The 21,821-nt window shown below is 36.7% G+C and overlaps 1 protein-coding gene and 1 pseudogene across 2 annotated transcripts in view; one reads left to right on the plus strand and one right to left on the minus strand.

The window, feature by feature from the left end:
* Positions 1-4,279, minus strand: part of SLC6A14 (solute carrier family 6 member 14) — a gene marked incomplete at both ends in the record, with an annotated part of 28,656 nt that extends 24,377 nt beyond the window's left edge. The window contains 2 exons of the mRNA XM_080719279.1: positions 3,111-3,276; positions 4,232-4,279. Coding sequence (XP_080575405.1) covers positions 3,111-3,276; positions 4,232-4,279 — 214 coding nt within the window. The remainder of the gene's footprint in view (positions 1-3,110; positions 3,277-4,231) is intronic.
* A 416-nt stretch (positions 4,280-4,695) lies between these two features.
* The window catches only part of LOC308278982 (pumilio homolog 3-like), a 54,560-nt pseudogene continuing 37,434 nt past the window's right edge, over positions 4,696-21,821 (plus strand). Inside the window, exons 1-2 of the transcript in view lie at positions 4,696-4,876; positions 20,322-20,412. The product of the transcript in view is annotated as a pumilio homolog 3-like (transcript). The remainder of the gene's footprint in view (positions 4,877-20,321; positions 20,413-21,821) is intronic.

Raw genomic sequence — 21,821 nt, forward strand, 5'->3', positions numbered from 1 at the left:
TTGTGGTTCAAAGTAGAATTTACTGCAATTACATTCATTACTCTTCAAATAGCCATGATACTCTTTACTCAATGTTAACAAGAAATTTAATGATTTTGATAGAAGAATCTTAATTTTTTTGTGGAACTGCGGATGGAACACAGGGGTCTTCAACCTCCGAGCTATACTTCCAGGCCTGTTTTATATATTATTTAGAAACAGGGTCTCACTAAGTTGTGAAGAGCTTCACTAAGTTGCTGGGAATGGCCACAAACCTGAAATCCTCCTGTCTCAGCCTCTTAAGTACTGGGATTACATGTGTCTGCTATGACATCTGGCATGAAGAATCTGAACTTTTAAGACAAACTCATAGTTAACTTAAAATTTCAGTGGCACTAATACTCCTATATTAGATTATCTAGCCCTTCTCCCCTTTTTACTAAACCTATCATTTTAACTTACTTTTTCCTATTCATATTTGGACCATAGTATTTCTCATTAAAACCTTAACCAAAGCTGGACATGGTACTTAGAAGGCTGAGACAGGAGGATAGCAGGCTTGAGATAAGCCTCAGGAACTTAGCAAGACTTTCAGCAAATTAGCAAGACCCTGTCTGATTCAAAAAAAAATAGGGTTGGGGGTGTACTTCAGAGATAGAAAGCCCCTGGGCTCAATCCCCAGTAACAACAATAGTAACAACAACAACAACAACAACAACAAATTTACCAGATTATAAACTGAAGCAGTGACAGAAAATTACATTTATTTATCAAATATTCTTTACATTTTGGAAAAATCTAATAAAAACAATTGTAGACCATTAAATATAATAGGCTTTGGGGTTATGTACCTTTCATTTACACATGTTTGCATTTTTTCTCAAGTATTTTTCATATTATCAGATGGTAACATCATATGTAAAAATTACACATTTTCAACTCTTAAAATAGATTTTACTCAAAATGAGATAATCAAGCTCTTCTTACATACTCATATTTATTTTGATGCTAACACTGGAAGGCCATAGTGAAAAATATGTTTTAATTGATGTTGCAATGTGCATGCCATCATCACTATGACTAATAGAAATTTAAGTCTTACCAATGACAAGTATGAAGAAAATATAATGCAAAATGTTTCTGTTTAGCCTTCAACAATAAAGTTTAACATCCCAGTTGTAGAAAAGCATTTAAAAAATTGATTATTTTTCTCAGTTTTATATATGGCTTTTTTTATATTTTTATTTTGAAACAGGTCTCTTAAGCCAGCGAGGCTAGCTTCGAACCTGTGGATCCTCCTGTCTCCACCTCCCAAGCGCGGGGATTACAAGCGTGCGCCACCCCGCCCGGCTATATATGGCTTTTTATCCATTATTTTATTTCATTCTTAATAATAACCATGATAGATAAATTGTTCACAAAATATAGTAGCCAAAAACTGTTAATAATGCTTCCCTAGATCTTAATTATTAAAACAATCTATAGATAAAAATATTTCCATATTTTAGCAGTACTTTTCTAAACTTCACTGTGATTTTAAATCTGGTCTTTTAACATTGGTCAAATTTGAATTTCGTGTTCCTGTTCTATCCTAGGGTTGGAAAAAGAAGGAATTGAGAGAACACAGAATATCTATTCCCCAAAATGATGTGATCTTTAAAAAATGAGAGCTGTGCATAGTGGCACATGTTTGTAATCCCTGTACTTGGGAGGCTGAGATAGGATGATTGCAGGTTTCCAGACTGCCTCAAAAACTTAGTGAGGCTCTTTTTCAAAATAAAAATAAGTAAGGCTGAGGTATAGCTCAGAGGCAGAAACCCCTCCCTCCAGGTTCAATCTACACACACACACACAAAAAAAAAAAAACAAAGAGCTAATATGGCATATTAACTTTTAAATGAAATGGCAAACAATAATATCTTATGTTAAATAATACTATTATGTTTGGGCTATATTTTAATATTCTCTACTAAAACTAGATTAAAATGGTATCTAGGAACTTGTGGCAATTGCTCAGTTGTATTTATGATGTCAAGTCATAAGGAATTTCATATTCTAAACACAAAGACAAGAGGCCCAAAAGGAGTCTGAGTTCTTCTTTTCACCCATTGAACCCTAGGACACAGAAACCAAAAAGACTGTGGTTTCTGACTCATTCATCATCTAATACCAAAACCGCAACCAAAATGACGTCAGTCCTACATAGGGAAATTTATTCTGCCACCACTTAAAATGTTTAATGAAAAGAACACCTTAAATCTGAAGATCAATATTAACATTTTTATGCACCAATTAACAAGAAATAGAAGATTGAATATCTCCACAAAAAATCCTATTATACTGAGAAAAAAATAATTATAGTGGCACAGTTTCAGTGTTGCCCAGTTATGAAATTTAAGGGCATGTCACCTCTACATTTCTCATACAACCTGTAACTACAAGTAAATAAAATATGGTGTAAGTGAAAAGTTGTTTCAACATTACTAGAGTATTGTGCAATTCATTTTATTTCCCTTCACATGTCACTGTTATTCTTTTTCCTTTCCTTTTTGTTCTAATTGAGCCTATCTTAATGATCTAAAAGGTGTAAGCACCATTATTTTGCAAGAATAAAACACCTAGCCTTGAATTAAATTCCTCCAAAGCTTAGAAAGTTCTACATAGTCCTTTCAATTTAGAATACGTATAACTGTATATTATATTTTAAGATAAAACATTAATTGCTTTGCCATCATCTCTTTCTACACTTAAATGATCAGAATGTAATTCTTTGTTTTAATTAAGCAAACAATTAAATTGGGCTTCATGATAGAACTAGGTTTCCCTTTTATCCGGAATTGAGCTATAATTTAAGCAAATCACAAGGTGAGTCTGAAGAGTAACATATGTATTTTTTTCTTTTAAATCCTAGATGAAAATTACATGGGATCTGAAATCACAAGATCAGAAGTGCTAAACATAAAACTTTTATCAAGTAGACAGTTGAGAATTTTTGAAGCCATATTCTTAACTTGAAGTAGTAGGTCACAGTCTAATAATAAATGGAGTATGATTGTTTCTCATCCTCCCACTAACCCAAATATCATCAAAGACCGTACTGATAACTGGAGGGAATAAAGGAGCGAGAATACCTCCACCATTGTTGTAGGTCAGATATGGGAATCTCCACACATTTCCCAATCCCACTGCATAGCCAACCATAGATAGAAGATAATCTGATTTTTTGGACCAGTTGCCACGGTCCTGATTCTCATCATTTTCACCAACATGGAAATTCTCAGATGAAGCTGTCACTTTCTGAGGAAGAAAAAATATCAACAACTTGTCTTTCTACTATTACAAATTCCACAGAAGAATAATTTCACAAATCCATAGTTAAAGGAAGGGAAGGGAGAAGGAACAAATCCTGAACACTGTATCCAAAGGGAATCTTCCTGAAATTGGAGAGATCTCTGCTTTTATTTAATAGTTTCTCCTTGAGATAAACAAAAATAAATCTGTGGGCCGGTATTTGTATGACGACTACAGCTGAAATCATTTAGATTTTAGTGAAGAGTTAAATTTCATACCAGAATGAAGGGTAAACAAAAATCTGGTTTCAAGTACAAAAGTCTTAAAGATGCATTAGTAAAAAGTAAAAGTCAATACTCTTGATATTGTATCAGATATTTGAGAGGAAATATCAACTGTAGTTTCTACTGAAATAAAAATAATTTGAGTACTCTTTTCTTGTGCACTGATAGATTTTAGTGTTTGAAGTCCAGAGAAGTTTAACTTCTCTGTCTGTCCTGGAGCATTAAAATCAGTGCTTTTCAAACTGCCAGAATAATCTGCAGATACAGTTAGTTTCCTTATCCCACCAGGTGGAGCAACTCTCTTTCCACTTGGAGGTGGGAGGAGAGGGGTTTTCTTTCAACCTGTCAGCCACTCTGGGGTATGAAAGGCCCTCGGGTCAGATAAGGACAGTGCACTTTCGAATTTCCCTCCAGCATATGGCCACAGCCTAGAAGAGGACAGATAACAGGACTTTGTGGACATTGCCAAGGTACAGGCTGAGGTGGTCCTGAGTCTCCTCGCTGTGAGCATAAGAGCCTTTCTCTTATTCGACTACTCTTATGTGGACATCTCCAGAACACAGCTACAATTTGGAGAACAAGGAGTAACCACAGAAAGCAAACCCTGAGACTAGCCCTCCCTCTTAAGTTTTCCCTTCCAGGGCCCTCCACACTTCCAACGGCTTCCAGACCCCTACCTCCTTCCCCCTGCACTTGAAGAAGCTCAGGCACTTCAACTTGTCCATGGTTCACTCACTCCCTCTGCTTGCTCCGCCTCGCGTCTTCTCACAGTCCGGCTGAGCTTGACTGGTGGCAGGTGCCAGAATGAGCCACCTTGCCCAGGGGTGGGACCATTTATGGAGGGAAGCTCTCCCTTCCCCCTTCCGGGCTCCCAGTGGTGTCAATTAACCGGAAGGGACCAAAGTGAGGCTCTGGTTTTTTCCCCAGGTAATCCTGCATGTAGCAATTCCCTGCCCCAGCCCCAGGAAAGGGCTGGGCTGCGAGAGAGCGGAGCAGCCTGAGCCCGGATGACTGACAGCCTTTGACTCAGAGTTGCAGGTGCCTCAGCAATCTCGTCTCCTTTCCTGGATTCCCAGCTTCCTCCTAACCTCGCCTCTCAGTCTGGTCTCTGTCCTGAAGCCAAGTGCTGATCTCCTGTGACATGGAAAGGCTGGAGGGACACAGTGCGTGGGCTGCATTATGTCCACCAAGATTATCTCAAACACTGAACTTCCCTGGGCCCTTGAAGTTCCCAAATTTTGCACCCCCACTAGATAGTTCCTCATCCTCGAGGGAAAACGCCACTCCTAAAGGGAAAGCCCCTGAATTGGGCACCTTGAAAGGTAGCCAGCTAAGATAAGATTACCCAGCTGGCTCTGTCTAAAAAGAGTGACTTTGAGTCTCTGTCTCAACCTCCTTTCTCTGCCTTCAGCACAGTTTTGCCTTTTACAAGGATTGCTTTGTGTAGTGTTCCAAAGAAGCCAAACACAAACAAATTATTGAGCAGGTTTATGAGAAATTCTAACCCTAACAAAGGATTCCACTCTACAAGAAGGGCGAGGCCTAGAAAGTAAACTTTAAGGAAATATCCCAGCTCCACCGAGGAAGAAATAGTTATTAGAATGCTGTTTACCAATGGAGTAACTTTTCATAAAAAAAACTCACAGGTTTTAAATTCAGTATTTCCAGGTAAGAGATAGTTGCAGTTCTAAGAAACAGTACAAATCCACTCAAACAGAGGAAACAGCAGAGAGCTGAATTCTGTTCTATGTAAAGTTCCTTTGTTTCCGACTAGCTGACAAACATTTTCCATTTGCAGTAGAAATAACGCCTTCAGGAGTCTAGGCAGGTAGAGAAAATAAGGTGAAAGCATCAGTAAGTTATCAGTGAGCTTTATATAACTTGGTCTTGAACATAACACAGCTAGTGTGTGTGTGTGTGTGTGTGTGTGTGTGTGTGTACATGTACACAAAAAAGAGTGAGCATAAGTGTGTGTTAGTATTACATAATACTGGCATTACCTAAAAGTTGAAATGAAGGAATTATGAGCTTGTCTTATATATAAAAGAAAACATAAAGTGAATGGCTTATAAACTTTATAAAATGTTGAGCTGAAAGTGGGTGTGGTGGCACACACCTGTGATCCCAGTAGTTGGAAGACTGAGACAAGAAGATAGCAGGTTAGAGACCAGTATTCACAACTTAGAGACACTATTTCAAAATAAAAAATATATAAAGGGCTTGGATATAGTTCAGATGTTGAGGGATCTTGGGTCCAATCCCCAGTACAAAAAAAAAAAAAGATGGGCTGAAAAAAATTGAATAGCTTTTACTAAACTATCAAAGAACCACAGAAGCAAAAGGGATCCATTGTGGTCCAATCTAAACAGTTGGGAATTGAAAAAATAGAACAAGACCAGGAATCCTAGGGATAGATTATGAGGATCAAAATGCAACAGATGGTATATAGAGAGAACAACCAGCAATTTTCCCTGCACATTACACAAAAGAGAAGCTGTAGTCACCACTGGATTTACAGCACTGTAGGTTAAAAATATGAAGATAAAAGGTATTTTAGAGAATGCGCTGTTTTGCTTCATTGGGGATGTCACTCCCATCACTGTGCATGGCTTGTCATTACTTGGCTACTGCCTACCATCATCTATTGTCACTCTTTATCTGAAACTTTTAAGCTTGGGTGTCCTCTCTATATATGCTATTTCTCAACCCTGTCTTTGCTCATGCTATTTCTTCTTCTGGAAATTCCCACCCTCTTCTTTATTTGGCTAACTACTACTCATCCTTTAAGACTCTGCCTAGGTGTTACCTTCTCTGGGTCATTCCACAATAGTTCCTCCTGTATTACTACAGACTACATTGAGATGCCTCTCCTCCATATTCCTGTGCTACCCTTTACTCTTTGCACATTGCAAGAAATTGTTTGCTTATAGTCTTCAGGACCAATGAGGTCTTTGATGGGAGGGAGATCTTTTAAAAGGTTTTATAAATATATATGCATTTTTATTTAACAGATACAATAAATATGAAACATGTATATATTAATGGGGTACTATGTAAGGTTTGATAAATATATACATTGAATTATTCATTATACAAACATTAGTGGCCAGGCGTGGTGGCGCATGCTTGTAACCCTTGCGCTTGGGAGGCGGAGACAGAAGGATTGAGCAGGTTTGAAGCCAGCCTCACTGGCTTCAGAGACCCTGTTTCCAAATAAAAAATATAAAAAATAAGTCTGGGAGTGAAGCCCGGAAGTAGAAGGGATTCCAGGAACCCCAGTACCACCAAAAATAAATAAATAAAATACAAACATTAGTGAATTATTTCTATAAAGGTTTCTTTTATTTCTAGGAAGCAAAACTTATTTAACAAAGCTAATTAGAGTACTAGGTTTATATCTCAGTGTTATATCCTTTGGCTAATGTATGCATGGTCCTAGGTTCCTTCACCAGCACACACATACACACACACAAGCTCATACACACACAAAGACAATCACATACACATTGTTGCTATCAGTCCATGTGGTAATGTTTCTCTAGCTTCATCAATAAGTGAATAAAGGGAACTCACTCATACAGCTTTCCTTCAAAATATAAAATATAACAGAGCACTTGAAAGAAAATAAGAGCTCCTAAAACATAATATTATATTGATGCTTTCAAAACAGGAAAAGTGGATTTGAAAATTTTTGTACTTTTAAATTGGCTATAGCATGCCATAAGAGTTTTTCAAAGTATAAACCTTATAAGAAGTCTGACATGCATAGTTAAAATGGGCAACTCTAAGATGTACAGCTTGATGAATTTTCACAAACTTTATATTCCTGCACAACTAGCAACAAATTCACGGAACATTACCAGACCCCTAGGAAATGCTCATTACCTCCCCAAAGTTAACCATCTTGTGTCTTTTTTTTTTTGGTACATGTGGTACTGGGGAATTAAGACATTCTACCTTTTAAGCTAAACCCCAGCCCTTTTTTGTTTTATTTCATGGTGCTGAGATGGAATCCAGGGGTGTTCTATCTTCGAGCTACATTCCCAGTTGTATTTTTTTATCCTTTATTTTGAAACAGGGTCTCACTATGTTGCAGAGGACCTCACTATGTAGATGAGGCTGGCTACAAGCCTGCAATACTCCTGTCTCAACCTCCTAAGTACTGACTGAGATTACAAGTGTACGCCACGATGTACAGCTTTTTATGTTGTTTTGAAATAGTCTCTCTAGGTTAATAAGGGTCTCAGTATATTGTTAATAAAATCATCAAAACTGTGATCCTCCTTTCTCATCCTCTGAAGTACTGAGATTACAGGCATGCAGCATGATGCCCAACTTATCTTGAATCACAGTATCATGAATTATTTTTGCCAACTTTTGAACTTTCAACAAATAATTTATAATGTTGTTTCTGGTTGCATTTACTCAAAATTATATATTGGAGATTCTACCATACTATTACACATACCTGCAGTTCATCTATTCACTTTTTGTGTAGTGTTAAAATGTAATATACTAGCTGGGCAGGGTGATCGATGTCTGTAATCACAGTTCTTGAAGGCTGAGCCAAAGAGGATGGCAGGTCAAGGCCAGCCTAAGCAACTTAGTGAGACCTTTTGCAACTTAGCAAAACTCTTTCAAAATAAAAGAGCTAGATGTGTAACAGCTCAGAGGTAGGATGCCACTGAGGTAAATCCCCAGTATTCCCCCCAAAATATATATACCAACTTACCATTTACCTACTCATTTTGCTGATAAATATTTGAGCTGTTTCTATCTTGAAAGTATTTTCAGTAGTCCCTCTATGGATTCAGCTGATCCATATGAGCACAATCAGTGCTCAGTGCTTAGGACGAAGGCTTGATTTCAGTAACTATCGCTTAGATGCAAAGGTAGATATATATTTTTCTCTAAGATTTAACAAAAATGCTTGGTTTGGAGCCTAAATCAAAACAAATTCTTATTATGACATACCTGAATCAGTTGGGCAATGGAGCTAATGTAGTTTTTTGACTATTTTCAAGCAAACAGATCAAAATTTTCTCTACAATGACAGAGAGCTTTTTTTTTTTTTTTTTTTTTTTTTTTTGCGCGTCTGTGATGGAACCCAGGGCATTCAACCTCCAAGCTACACCCCTTGTCCTGTTTTTTTATTCTTTATTTTTATTTTTTATTTCTTTTTTATTTTTATTGGTGTTTTATTCTTTGTTTTGAAACAGGGTCTCACTGAATTGCAGATGGCCTCACTAAGTAACTGAGGCTGTCCCCGAACCGCGATCCTCCAGTCTCAGCCTCCCAAATGCTGGGATTACAAGCATGTGACACCACACCCAGCTTACACTCATTCTTTCTATCACACTGAAACTCTGGATATGTAGCTAGTAGAGGCATTCTTTAATTTATTAGTATCAATGAATAAACATTTAACTTGACCTAGTTACCTGATCCTGTTATGATGGTGCATTAAACAAGGGAAGCACTTTTAAGTCTTCACCCTCAGTGCACTGGCATGTCTCCTTTCCGATGCATTGCTGTAAGGTAACAAACTTTATCAGAATTTTGTACACCTTTAATATCAGGCCCTTTACAGAGCCAGGTGTCTAATCTTTTGCTTTCCCATTTAAGGAAATCATTTATTCTATATGATCCACATGATAATTACTCTTGATAATATCTTAAGTAAAATAGCTGTAAAATAATTTATTATGGAACCAACTGCAATTCATGTTCTAGAATCCTATGGGGAGATAAAATCAAAGAATAATTATGTTAATAATAATAAACTTAGGTACAGGCATTTTCTGTATCTTCTAATTAATGTTGAATTTTATCACTACATATTCTAAAGAACTTGAAAAGAAAGTACTAGAAACAAAACCAATCATGTGTATAATGTATAGCTTTATTATTACTTGATTGGATGAAATCTTGTACTGTGAAAGTGATGTAAAGCTGAATACCTAATATGTGAATAATATAATGAAATTATTTTCTTTTCCAAGCAGAGTGATATTCAAATTTCTTTTGCTAAAATAGACATCTGAGGGGGCTATCTGTAGTATCTTTCATAGATACACTTTTTTATTGTTAAATGTCATGGCAACTGATTTGCTGTGTTTTATTACTATCAAAGAACGTTGTCACTAACAATAATACTGTAGCAACAATAAAAATAACCACCACCCAAATATTAGCTACATTTTGTTTGAATAGCTAATATATGTCATATACTTTATATGCATCATAGAAACTCCAGCAAACAAATAGTAATATTACCCTAATTAATTTCACAGGTTAACAAACAGGTACATAAAAGTGAATTGACTTGTCAAAGTCATAGTGCTGGAAAATGTAGGGACTGGTATTCAGATCCAGTTCTATTTACAAAACCTGAGCTTTCCCCAAGACTCACACTTCTCAGCTAACTCCTTCCCAACTCAGCCTTTCTTGATGATTCTACTACTTCTTCTCCTCTTCTCACCATTCCTCCCCCTTGTTTAACTCTCTTTCTCCTTTACATCTTTTTTCATTTAGCACTTCTTTCAAACTGTTTTCTCTTTCTTGACAGGTTCTCCTCCTTTTACCCCTCCCCTCTCAGAGGCTCCTTAAAACAGAAAAAGAGGGTAATTAGAATTCATTACTAGCCTGAACAGATAACACAGTAACACCTGCCAAATGTCTCACTGCTGCAATATGGGAATCCCTCTCAAAAGATTGCAGAAGAGAGGAAGAATGATTGTGTGTACAATCCAATTGAATAAATTTTATAAGTTTCCTACCTACAAGCAGAGATTTGTTTGTGAAAATGACACAGATTTCCACCAATATCCATGTATAGGACTTATAAACAAAATGGAGTCCAGCTCTATAATCAGTATTCTTAGAGTTAACAATAGTGGGATTTAGCATCCAGCTACCGGTGCTCAAAATTTGAGGCAGCCTATGAGCCTGTGTTATTGGGATATACTTGTTTTCAGGCTTAGGAGTAGTGATACACTTGTCCTGTAATTACACAACACCAGCTAATGCCTCAGTGTGGGTTACAGTCTGACTCATTTGTTTAGATCTTTTCTGTCTAGAAATGAAGGAAGCTATGTGATTAAGACTTACAGGGAAATATTATTCAAAATGCAGAAAAATTAAAACAAGGCCTCTTACATAATACCTTTCTGAGAAATCCTTTTACCAACCTGACTTGCTCATTCCAATGAGGTACAGAGTGAAATATAGTATGTGTTAGTCTTATTATTCTAAATAGTTAAGAAAAACACATTGTTGTGAGTATGATAGGTTTTAATTATGTGTTACGTATCAGTTTATCTCTTAATTTCAAATTATGTACTTTAAGAATAACAGAGTTGTATCGGAAACCTGTAAAATACTAGAAACATGAGAAAGACTGGTGATTTTTTGTATGATTTTCACAGTTGAATTTTTGGGTTTTTTAAGAAGACTTTGTTGATACCAAGACCCTGCCATTTAATGCCATATCTCTACCAGCATCAGAAGTAGTCACTGCTTTAAAGGTATTATGGAATAACTTGTGCCTTCTATTTACAGTGAAAAAGAAGTGTTGTGAAGGCATTTGTGGTCATCAAAAACTGAATTAAAGGCCCTGGATTTTAAAGCAAAGAAAACATTATTATATAACTCCTCGATGAAAACAACACTAGGGATCCAAAAAATAGCAATTTATCTTGGTATAAGTACTAAATCCTATTATCTGTTCTGACTAGAATACCTTTTAGGAAAATTTTTAAAAGCCTATATTGATAGTCAGTTTATTGAATAGTGATAGTTAAAAGCATGTCACTTTTCTTTTTTTAATTACTGCCTTAAACATGGCATGTGCAATCTCCAATTTCTAACCCCTAAAAACATTTCAAGTATATTCCCCAGCTTTTTTTGTTGTTGTTGTCATTTTCAGGTATTAAAAAGTCCAACTTAACCTTCTTATCCCCCCTCCCTTCTGCCCTTTCTAGTATCTAGTGACCACTATTGTACTTTGTTCTATAAGATTAACAATTATGGTTTTCTATAGCACAGTAGGGTAACTATTGTCTACCAAAGTCTATGATATATTTCAAAATAACTAGAAGAGTACTAAAGCTCCCAACACAGAAATGATTAACACTGGAGAAAATTATAGTGCTTATTATCCTGATTTGATCATTACACATTGTATACATATATTTATTTATCATACTTTAACCCAAAATATGGACAAATATTATGCATCAATAAAAATTATAAACAGGAGCTACGCATAGTGGCACATGCTTGTAGTCCCAGTACTTAGAAAGACTGAGACAGGAGAATCTGTGTTTACGGCCAGCCTCAGCTACTTAATGAGGCCCTTTGAAACTTAGTGAGACCCTGTTTCAAAATAAAGAATAAAAATCAGGCTGAGAGTGTAGCTCAGGTTCAATTTCCAACACATGTGTTCAATTTCTAGCACCACAAAAAGTTATAAACCAAAACAAAACGTCCAACCTACTCTAACACATTTTGAAACTTCAGTATTGATTGACCATGTATCTTTTCTCTTCAACTCCAGTACTTCCAGACTTCACTTGGAGGAACTTTGGAGTGGTGATGGAATATAGGAATGAAGGTTAAGTTGTAATGAAATCTCCTGGAGTAGGGTTGGTTCAAGACAGAGAAGCCTTGTTCAATATCTCAACTTAATATATTAAAGCAAGTCTCTGGTGAAGAAAAGGCTAATTGGTATAAGCTTTTCACTAGGTGCTGTGTGGAAGGAGCCTGCAGTCTTTCACAGGAGGAAATTAAGACAATGAATAATCAAGTGGTAAATTGTAGGCACAGATTTAAGTATTTAGATGATGAGAATAGCTGAGAAGATCTTCATAGGAGACTTAGGATAAACTTTTACTGAGTGGATTAGAGCTTACTAGACAAGATCACTATCTTCAGGAAAGAATGAGTATAAAATGACATGATAACAGTCAAATTATAGCCAAAGATTTTCTGGTAGGGTTAGAAGTAGAAGTGGTGATTTGTTTCAGTGAAATTATCAGACTGTATGCTTTCAGGAGGAACTTTGTCTTCTTCACTACTGTGTTCCCATTGCCTCCAAGGAGGCCCAGAGTGTGGTTAAGTTTATTGTATTTGTCAGTTGCTGAGCCTAAGAATACAGACACTTGAACATGGATTTTTACCATGTAACTTAAAGGGATCCTTCACTGTTGTTATTGTTGTTGGGATTGAACCCAAGGACATCCTAGCTGTGAGCTACATAACCAGTCCTATTTTATTTTTTTATTTTGAAACGGAGCCTCAGTAAGTTGCAGAGGGCCTCGCTAAGTTGGTGAGGCTGGCCTTGAATCTAGGATCTTTCTGTCCCTGACCCCAAAGTACTGGGATTACAGGTGTGTACCTGTAATCACACACCTGGATTCACAGTTATTGTTAACAAAATCACTTGAGAATTTTCTAAGGTGATTGTCTAACTTTATTTTCTGTTGCTAGACATAGTATCATAGAAGTTTATTTAGCTCATGGGTTTTGAGGCTAGGTAGTCCAGAAGTATGGTACTGACCTCTGGCCCTCACTCTGTGTTGTAACATAATGTGGATACGCAAGCATCCACAAGACAAAAAATCAGGGAAAACTAATCCTCCTGATCAAAAATACACTCCCAGTGGAACAGATTACTGACATTAATCTATTCATGAAGACAGAGTTTACAACTCAATGGTCTCTTAAATGTCTACCTCTCAATAACTCTACAGGGACAATAAACTTTCTACATTAATTTTTTTGGGGGGTTCAAACTGTAGGAGTGCCTTTAGCATTATTTTGAAATTTATTTTGTATCCATCTTCCTTTTACACCCTATTTCTATCTGAATATATCTCAGTGTAAGTAAGGGTAGTCCTAGCACATAAGACAAAAGAATGGTAAAAGTAGCAGTCGTTTCTATTTCTATGACTGCCATCAAAATCAAATTTTATTATATTTGTGTTTTTAGTGTGATCTGAAAAGCCAGATTTATGTTTATTTGCATAGTTGATGACACTGTAAATTGGTATACATTTCTGGAAATCAATTTTGCAACATGTATCAAATATCTGAAGATTATAGCCCAGGCATAGTAGCACAGGCCTGTAATCCCAGTACTTGGGAAGCTAAGAAATGAGAATTGAAAGTTTGAGGCCAGCCTTAGCAATTTAGCAAGATCCTGTTTCAAAATAAAATATAAAAATAAAAAGTAGCTCAGAGGTAGAATGCCCCCTGTGTTCAACTCCTATTTAAAAAAAAATTTTGAAGAATGTTCGTTCACTTTGACCCGATGCTTCTTAATTCTAGGAATCTACCCCAAGTAAACAAAAATGTGGACAAAAATTTAATTAGAAGTCTATTCATTTTAATGCTATTCAGAATTTCTTAAAAACTCAATGTACTGAATATCTGAACATTTTGTTAGTGTTTAAGTAAACTTTACACTGTTCAACTGAGAAAATATATTTTGCAGAATATTTAACAACATGGAAAAAGCAAATGTATCCTAATATATTGGAAAAAGTCTAGAAGAAATTATGCCAAAATAGTGAAAGTGAGTTTTCTCCAGGTGGTAAAATTACATTTAATTGATACTTGGGTCTTTTATTTTTTATACTTATGTCTTTTTAATTTGTGTGTGTGTGTGTGTGTGTGTGTGTGTGTGTGTGTGTGTTACTGGGGATGGAACCCATGGAATTCTACCTCCGAGTTACATTCCAGCCCTATGTTTTTTATTCTTTATTGTGAAACAGGGTCTCACTGAGTTGCAAAGGGCCTCACTAAGTAGCTGAAGCTGTCCTTGAACCGCGATCCTCTTATCTCATCCTCCCAAATGATGGGATTATAAGCGTTCGCCACCATGCCTGGCTACTTATGTCTTTTTTAAGTCAGGAAAAACTATGCCTTGTGAGTTTATTTTTATCTATATTTGATCTTATCTTCTCATCCCTTTTACAGAGGCAAAGAAGGAAAGCGAACAGAGAAATAGTGTGATAATGAAGTCAGTTCAATGGAGCAACAAACATGCCAGTAGGTATTTACGAACTATACATAGATATCTTAAGCCAATCCCTGGAATAATTCTGTAAATTACTTTTTCCAAATAGAATTTTCATGCAAATAGCAACAGAAAACCAAAAGCAAAACCAAAAAGTTGTAATCACACAACTGCTTTCTGATGTCTCAGAGAGAACCGAAAACAGTGTGTACAGCTCTAAGTCTGGGAATCTTCTGGAATACTAACCAGAATGTCTTTTTGGTTCCTACTTTTAAGATTGTTCCAAATTTGAAAAGAAAATGGAGGAGATGAAATCTTCTATACCTGCTCTCAACTTCTGGATAATTGGAAGGATTAGGAAATGCTAACCTCAAACAAGCACTTCTTTGCTGGCTAACTATCTGCTGACATCATCCAAGCTAATGGCTGCATAACAAAAGGGAGGGTGATACTTTCTGAACTCTATGTTCTGTGGCCCAAAGCATTTGCCCTTTCTTTTTCTCTTGCTTCTTTCCTTCACACCAAGTCAATGGTTCATATAGGCTCTATCAGCCACTCAGAGTTTCAAACTGCTAAAGAGTATGGCAATTTCAGGGTATAAACTACAAACAGATTAGATAAATTGCAGGTACACAGGCTTATTATTTAAATTAAGCTGGACACACTTACCTGTTAATTAGGCCCTTGAGTAGGCTGCTGCTCTAGATTTTTCTCCAAGGCTAGACAGCTCAGACATTAGGCTCTCATCTTTCCCAAATGAGCAGTAGGTCCACCCCTCAGGGCTAAGGTAAAACTTCACCTTTCTTAAGTATTTCAAAATTATACAATACATAGTATTTCTTCTACCTACTAATAAAAATAGTATTTTTGTTTAAATTTTTCATAAAATAAAAATTTAAAGTAAAAACAAAAAAAATCCACAAAACCATTTTTGTTTAGGCAACTGTTTCACATGCATATATAAAAAAGCAAAATTGGATTTATGTTATAAAAACAGTTTTTCATATCACTGTATGAATCTAGAATCATATTTTTACCATATTTGTATGTCAACATCTTTCAAAATGGCTTTATAGCATCCTATTACCTGGGTATAACTATTTGACCTTCACATAGTGACTTAGAATACTTTCAAGTTCTTATCGTTACAAATAATGTTTAAATGAGCATCTTTCCTATAAACTGTTTTGGATTATTTCCTCAGGATATATTCCTAGAGTATAACTAGGAATAAAAAGAAGAGATGAATCCCGGGAACTCCCACCTAGCGCTATGTGCATGTATGTCACTATCACTATAAACCGCATTATGATGTGGGATAATAGGGCCCCCCAAAAATTATAGAATTTTTAAAAATTATTATTTAACTATTTAAGATATATCAATAAATTGTCATCTAAAATTATGCCAATTCACACTATCACCAGAAGCATATCAGACTACTTTGATAATTCTTTTGTTTTTGTGATACTGGGGGAGGAACCCAGGGGCTTTTCTACCTCTGGGTTATTCTTCCATACTTCCAGATCTTTTTTTTGTGTGTGTGTGTGCTGGTCTGGGGATGGAACCCAGAGGCCTTTGACCTCCAAGCTACAGCCCCTGCCCTAGTTTTTATTCTTTAATTTGAAATAGGGTCTCACTAAGTTGTGGAGGGCTTCACTAAGTAGCTGAGGCTGTCCACGAACCGTGATCCTCTGGTCTTAGCCTCCCGAAGGCTGGGATTACAAACATGCGCCATCACGCCCGGCTCGACAATTCTTGATATATGACAACTAGAGGGCAATGTTTGCAGTATGGTTTAGAAACGCTGACCCTAAAACAAACGTGTTTGGATCCCATGTTTCCTGCAATTTACTACCTATGATCAGAAGGTTTTTTCTGTAGATCTCTATGCATCATTATGGAAAATAACTTTTCAATATGGCCATACAATAGAATTAGTCTTTTCATTACCTGGTGTCTTATAGGTTCATTACTCTGTGATTCCATCTACATCCTAAGTCACAACAGAATGTAATAAAATTTTAAAAACAAATGTCCATGAGAAGGTCTTTACAAATAACTACTCTGATTTTGGATGGATAGAGAGAACACTAGATAATGTAAAGTATTCTGTGTATTATATTTCAAAACTTCAGTCAATTCCCATGAAAGTTACATGAAAGACTAACATATTTTGAGTAATAACATATGCAAGAGAGTGCATAATTCTCAACTTATACGTGTCATCCCATTAAATCCTCACGAGGTTCTTAGGTGGAAATTCTCAGTATGCTTGCTGTTTCACTCATGAGGAACCTGAGGCTTAGAGAGAGGTTAAGTATCTCTACTCCAATCACTATAAAATTGCAGAGCTACAGGTGAAATCCATGTCTTTCTGGTACCATGGCTGTAGCTCTTTCCACTTCACTATGTGAAATTCAGAAACATCAGGTTATCAGAGAGATTGTTGCTTATAATCAATAATTTGAGTTTTCCCACCTCCTAAATTCTCAGGCTGTGTTTGATTCTGTATTTAACCCAAAACTTTCTGTCATAAACAATTAGTACCCAGTAATATTCTGAAGATGAACCAATAAGTGATTGCCAAGCATATTTGAAGTCTAAATACAGACTCTTAAAACCACCAAAAACCCATCCAAAATACATGAATGTTTCTATTGTAGGGCAAGATGACTTACACTCATGGGCTCCAATTTTTTTTAATTGCTACATTGCAGTCATTCATCTTATGGAGTACAAGATGGTAAAGGAATACATGCACACATCACTCAATTAGCCTTTCCCCAATTCCCACCCCATTCCCTACCCCCTCTTTCCTTCTCATGTTTGGCTTAGTAATTGGCATTGATATGTTTGTTAACATACATTGTATGCATTAGCCATTTTGCTTCTTCCCCCCTCCCATCCACTCAGTTGGGTTGCCTTACTTGCTTATCTACAGTATCTCCTTCTTTGAGTAGAGTTTGTCCTATGATACATTTTCTTCCTAGCTTCTACATTTTAGGGAGACCATCCAATTTCTTATTTTTTGTGACTTATTAATCTCACTTAGCATAATGTTCTCTAGTTCCATCCATTTCCCTGTAAATTATATGATTATGTTTTTCTTTATGCCTGAGTAAAATTCCATTGTGTACATATCCCATAGTTTTGTAATCCATTTATCTGTTGATGGACATCTTGGCTGGTTCCATAGTTTGTCTATGGTGAATTGTGCTGCTATGAACATAGATACACATGCATTAGTTTGGTAGTTTGGTTCGTTTCCTTTTGGATAAATACCCAGAAGTGGTATTGCTGGGTCAAATGGTAAATTAGTTCCCATTTTTCTGAGGATTCTCCATACTGTTTTCCAAAGTGGTTGCACCAATTTGCAATCTCACCAACTTCAATGTTTTCTGTTAGTCTATTTTTATTTTCTTTTTGCTTTGTATTAGGAATTGAGCCCAGGGGCATTCTACCTCTTAGATATACACCCAAAACTTTTATTATTTTATTTTTTATTTTGAAACAAAGTCTTGCTAAATTGCTGAAGCTGGCATCGAACCTGTGATCCTCCTATCTCAGATTACAAAGTACTGGGATTATGGTATGTATCACAATGCCTGGCTTCTATTAGTTTATTTTTATATATGTGTGTCCTTATTTTACAAAATTGAGAGAGAATATTTACCCTCTGAAACCTTTGTTGTTATTTTTGTTGTCTAAGAATTCCACACAAACATATGAAAGAATTAGACTATTTCTAAGTCAGGGCACAAAATTCTAAACATGATTTCAGTACTAATCTAATGAATGAATCATCTTGTTTCAGAGTATCTCCCTTCTTGCTCTTCCCTTATAAGGAGTAGTTTGCATTTCAATTGTTTGTTTCTTGTTTCTTTGAATAAACTATTAACCACTTACCTGAGAATCCTATAAATATTTGGGAAACAATCTTTGAGACAATACTTTGTGTTCATAGGAGCCATCTTGAGTGCATTAAAGCTATTGGAATTTACAAGTTAGCAGCCTACTTACAGAACTGGTATTGTCCTAGATAAGCTCATGCAACAAACCTGTAAGGTGATTTATGATTATCCCTCCAAGTTGGAGTTTCTCAACCTCAGCATTATTGACATTTGGGACCAGGCGACTCAGGAATTTTTTTTCATTTTTATTACTGTATAACTGACAAAAGTATTATATATATATATATATATATATATATATATATATATATATATATATTTAAATACTCCAACATGAAGATGAAGATTATATATATATATATATATATATATATATATATATATATATATACAGTCAATACATCTCACATAATATTATGGTTTGACTGTATCCTCCAAAGTTCATGTGTTGGAAACTTAATCCCCAAAGTAACAGTGTTGAGAGGTGGTACCTTAAAGAAATGATTGGGTCATGAAGGCCCTACCTTCACTAGAGATTAGATGACACTATTTTGGAAGTGAGTTGTTTATAAAATGATGAGTTCAGCCAGGCGTGGTGGTGCAGGCTTGTAATACCCATGCTTGGGAGGGTGAGACAGGAGGAGTACACAGGTTCGAAGCCAGCCTCAGATACTTAGGCTCTCAGCAACATAGTGAGACCCTGTTTCCAAATAAGATATGAAATAGGTCTGCGAGTGTAGCCCAGAGGTAGAAGGCCCCTGGGTTCCATCCCCAGTACCACCACCAAAAAAAAATGATGAGTACAAATATTGCACCATCTCTCTTGCCCATGTGATAACTTCTGCCATGTTATGGTGCAGCAAGAAGGTCCTTATGAGATAGAGGCCCCCTCAATCTTGTACTGTCCAGCTTTTAGATCCATGATCCAATATATTTCTGGTAATCATAAATTACCCAGTCTGTATTGCTGATACAAGCAAAAGGCAGACTAAGAAAATTTGTAACAAGAAGCAGGACAGTTGTTATAATAAATAAATGCAAAAGTACAAGTAGCTTTGGATCTGAGTAATGAGTAGAACCTGGAAGAGTATGGAAGAGCAGATTCAAAAACTGTGTATTGCTGTGAATGGAATGTTAAGGGCAATTCTTTTGAGGACTCAGAAGTAAGAGCTATAGGGGAAGTCTGAAATATTTAAGAGATGACTTAAATGGTCATGATAATAATGTTAGTATATATATGAACAGTAAAGTCCATTTTAATGAAGTCTCAGATGAAAATGAGGATTATTTTGCTGAAAACTAAGTGAAGATAGTTCTTGTTACAATTTGGCAATGTCAATTGTGTCCATGTCCCAGAGATTGCTGAAAGGCAGAAGAGTGATGAACTAGGATATATAGCACAAGGAATTCCTGAGCAAACGACTGAAGAAGCTGTATGGGGAATTATAACTCCTTATGATAATGAGAGAGAGAGAGAGAGAGAGAGAGAGAGAGAGAGAGACAGAGAGAGAGAGAGAGAGAGAGAGAGAGAGAGAGAGAGAGAGAGAGAGAGAGATTATTTAAAGGGAAAATTTCTAATTAAAGGGGAAGCACAATGGAAATATTTGGAAAATGCAGAGTCTGGCCACATAAGCAGGAAAGGTACAGCCAAGCAGCCTGTTGATAAAGGGATTAGTGTGGCTAGAAGGGAGCAGGTGTTATTTATCAAGAAAGGTGAAAATGATCCTAAAGGCATTTCAGACACCTTTAAAAGCTAGGAGCTTAAGAGCAAGGTTACCAGAGAGATATCAGCATTTACTGCCCAGGGCCATGTCTCTGTTCCCTGCATTCCAGCACAGTGCCCCTTGGCAACCCCAACCATAGCTCAGGCAGGCTTAGGTGTGGCCCTGAACAGCATTCTGGAGAGCTCAGGCAGTAAGCCTTGGTATTGTCTGCATGAAGCTATTCTTTTAGTCACATACACTATCTGAGCTGTGGGGCTATGACAACTTTCATTTAAATAGTGTAAACTCTATCAGATGACCTGGGGCCTAGGCACAAACATGGTTCAGGGTAGAGTTGCTATAGAGAGCTACCACTAAGAGAACACCTACTGGACCCAGGGAAATGGGGCCACACCTGAAATCCCAGAATTTTAGAGCTACTAGTTTGTAATTCTAGCTTTAGAGAACTGCAAACAAAATACTCCAAAATATAAAAGCTACTACATGGGTTGATCCCAGCAAAGAAATATGGATGAGGCTCTCTAAAGCTTTAGGGGCTCAATCCCTGCCTCATTGCATACAGGAAGTGGCACATGGATTGAAATTTTATTTTGGAGCTTGAATATTTAATGCTTCCCCTCTTGGGTGTTGGACTTAGTTGGAGCCTATTACTCCTTTGTCTTTGCCTACTTCTCCCTTTTGGAATGGGAATACCTGTCCTATGCCTGTTCCACCACTGCATCTTGAAAGAATGTATCTTGTTTTGATTTCACAGGCTCATAGCTGCTGGGGAATTTGCCTCAGGTTGAAAAGTACCTGGAGTCTCATCCATGTGTGATTCAGATAAGACACTGATTTTGGACTTTGGAGTAGATACTGGAAACATTTAAGCCTTTGGGAGCTAATGGAACAAGGCTAAATGTATTTTTTTGTGTGAGGACAGAAATTTGGGGAGCCAGAAGTAGAATGCTATGGTTTGAATACTGCTCCTAAAGTTCATGTGTAGTCCCAATTCAACCTGAATGAGAGGTGGAAACTTTAAAGGTGATAAACATATGAGGTCTCTGCCCTCATGAATGCATTATTGTCCTTATTGTAAAATGACTTTGGCCCCTTGCCCTCTCTTCCTTGCCCACATGATGCCTTCTGTCATGTATGATAGAGCAACAGGGCTCCACTAGATGTTGGCCCTTCAATTGTGGACTTTCCAGCACCCAAAACATGAGCTAATAATTTTCTTTTCATTATAAATAACCCAGTTTGTGGTGTTTAGTTATAACTGCATAAAGAGACATATGAAATGAACTTATTTTAGACAGGCCTGGTGGCACATCCCTGTAATTCCAGTACTTGAAAGGCTGAGACAAGAAGATCACAGGTCTGTGGACAGTGTTAGCAACTTATCCAGACCCTCAGCAAACTAATAAGACCCTGTTCAAAATAAAACAAAAAATGTAAAGGGCTGGGGGTGTACTTTGGAAACAGAATGCCCATGGGTTCAATCCTGTAACACACACACACACACACACACACACACACACACACACCTTTACACATTCTTAAATGTACCTACCTAGTGGGAGGTGACAAACAAAATCTCCCCAAACTGAGAAAGAATGATCTAAATAAG

This window comes from Muscardinus avellanarius (genome assembly GCF_963383645.1).
Source record: "Muscardinus avellanarius genome assembly, chromosome: X".
In the NCBI taxonomy this organism is placed as follows: domain Eukaryota; kingdom Metazoa; phylum Chordata; class Mammalia; order Rodentia; family Gliridae; genus Muscardinus; species Muscardinus avellanarius.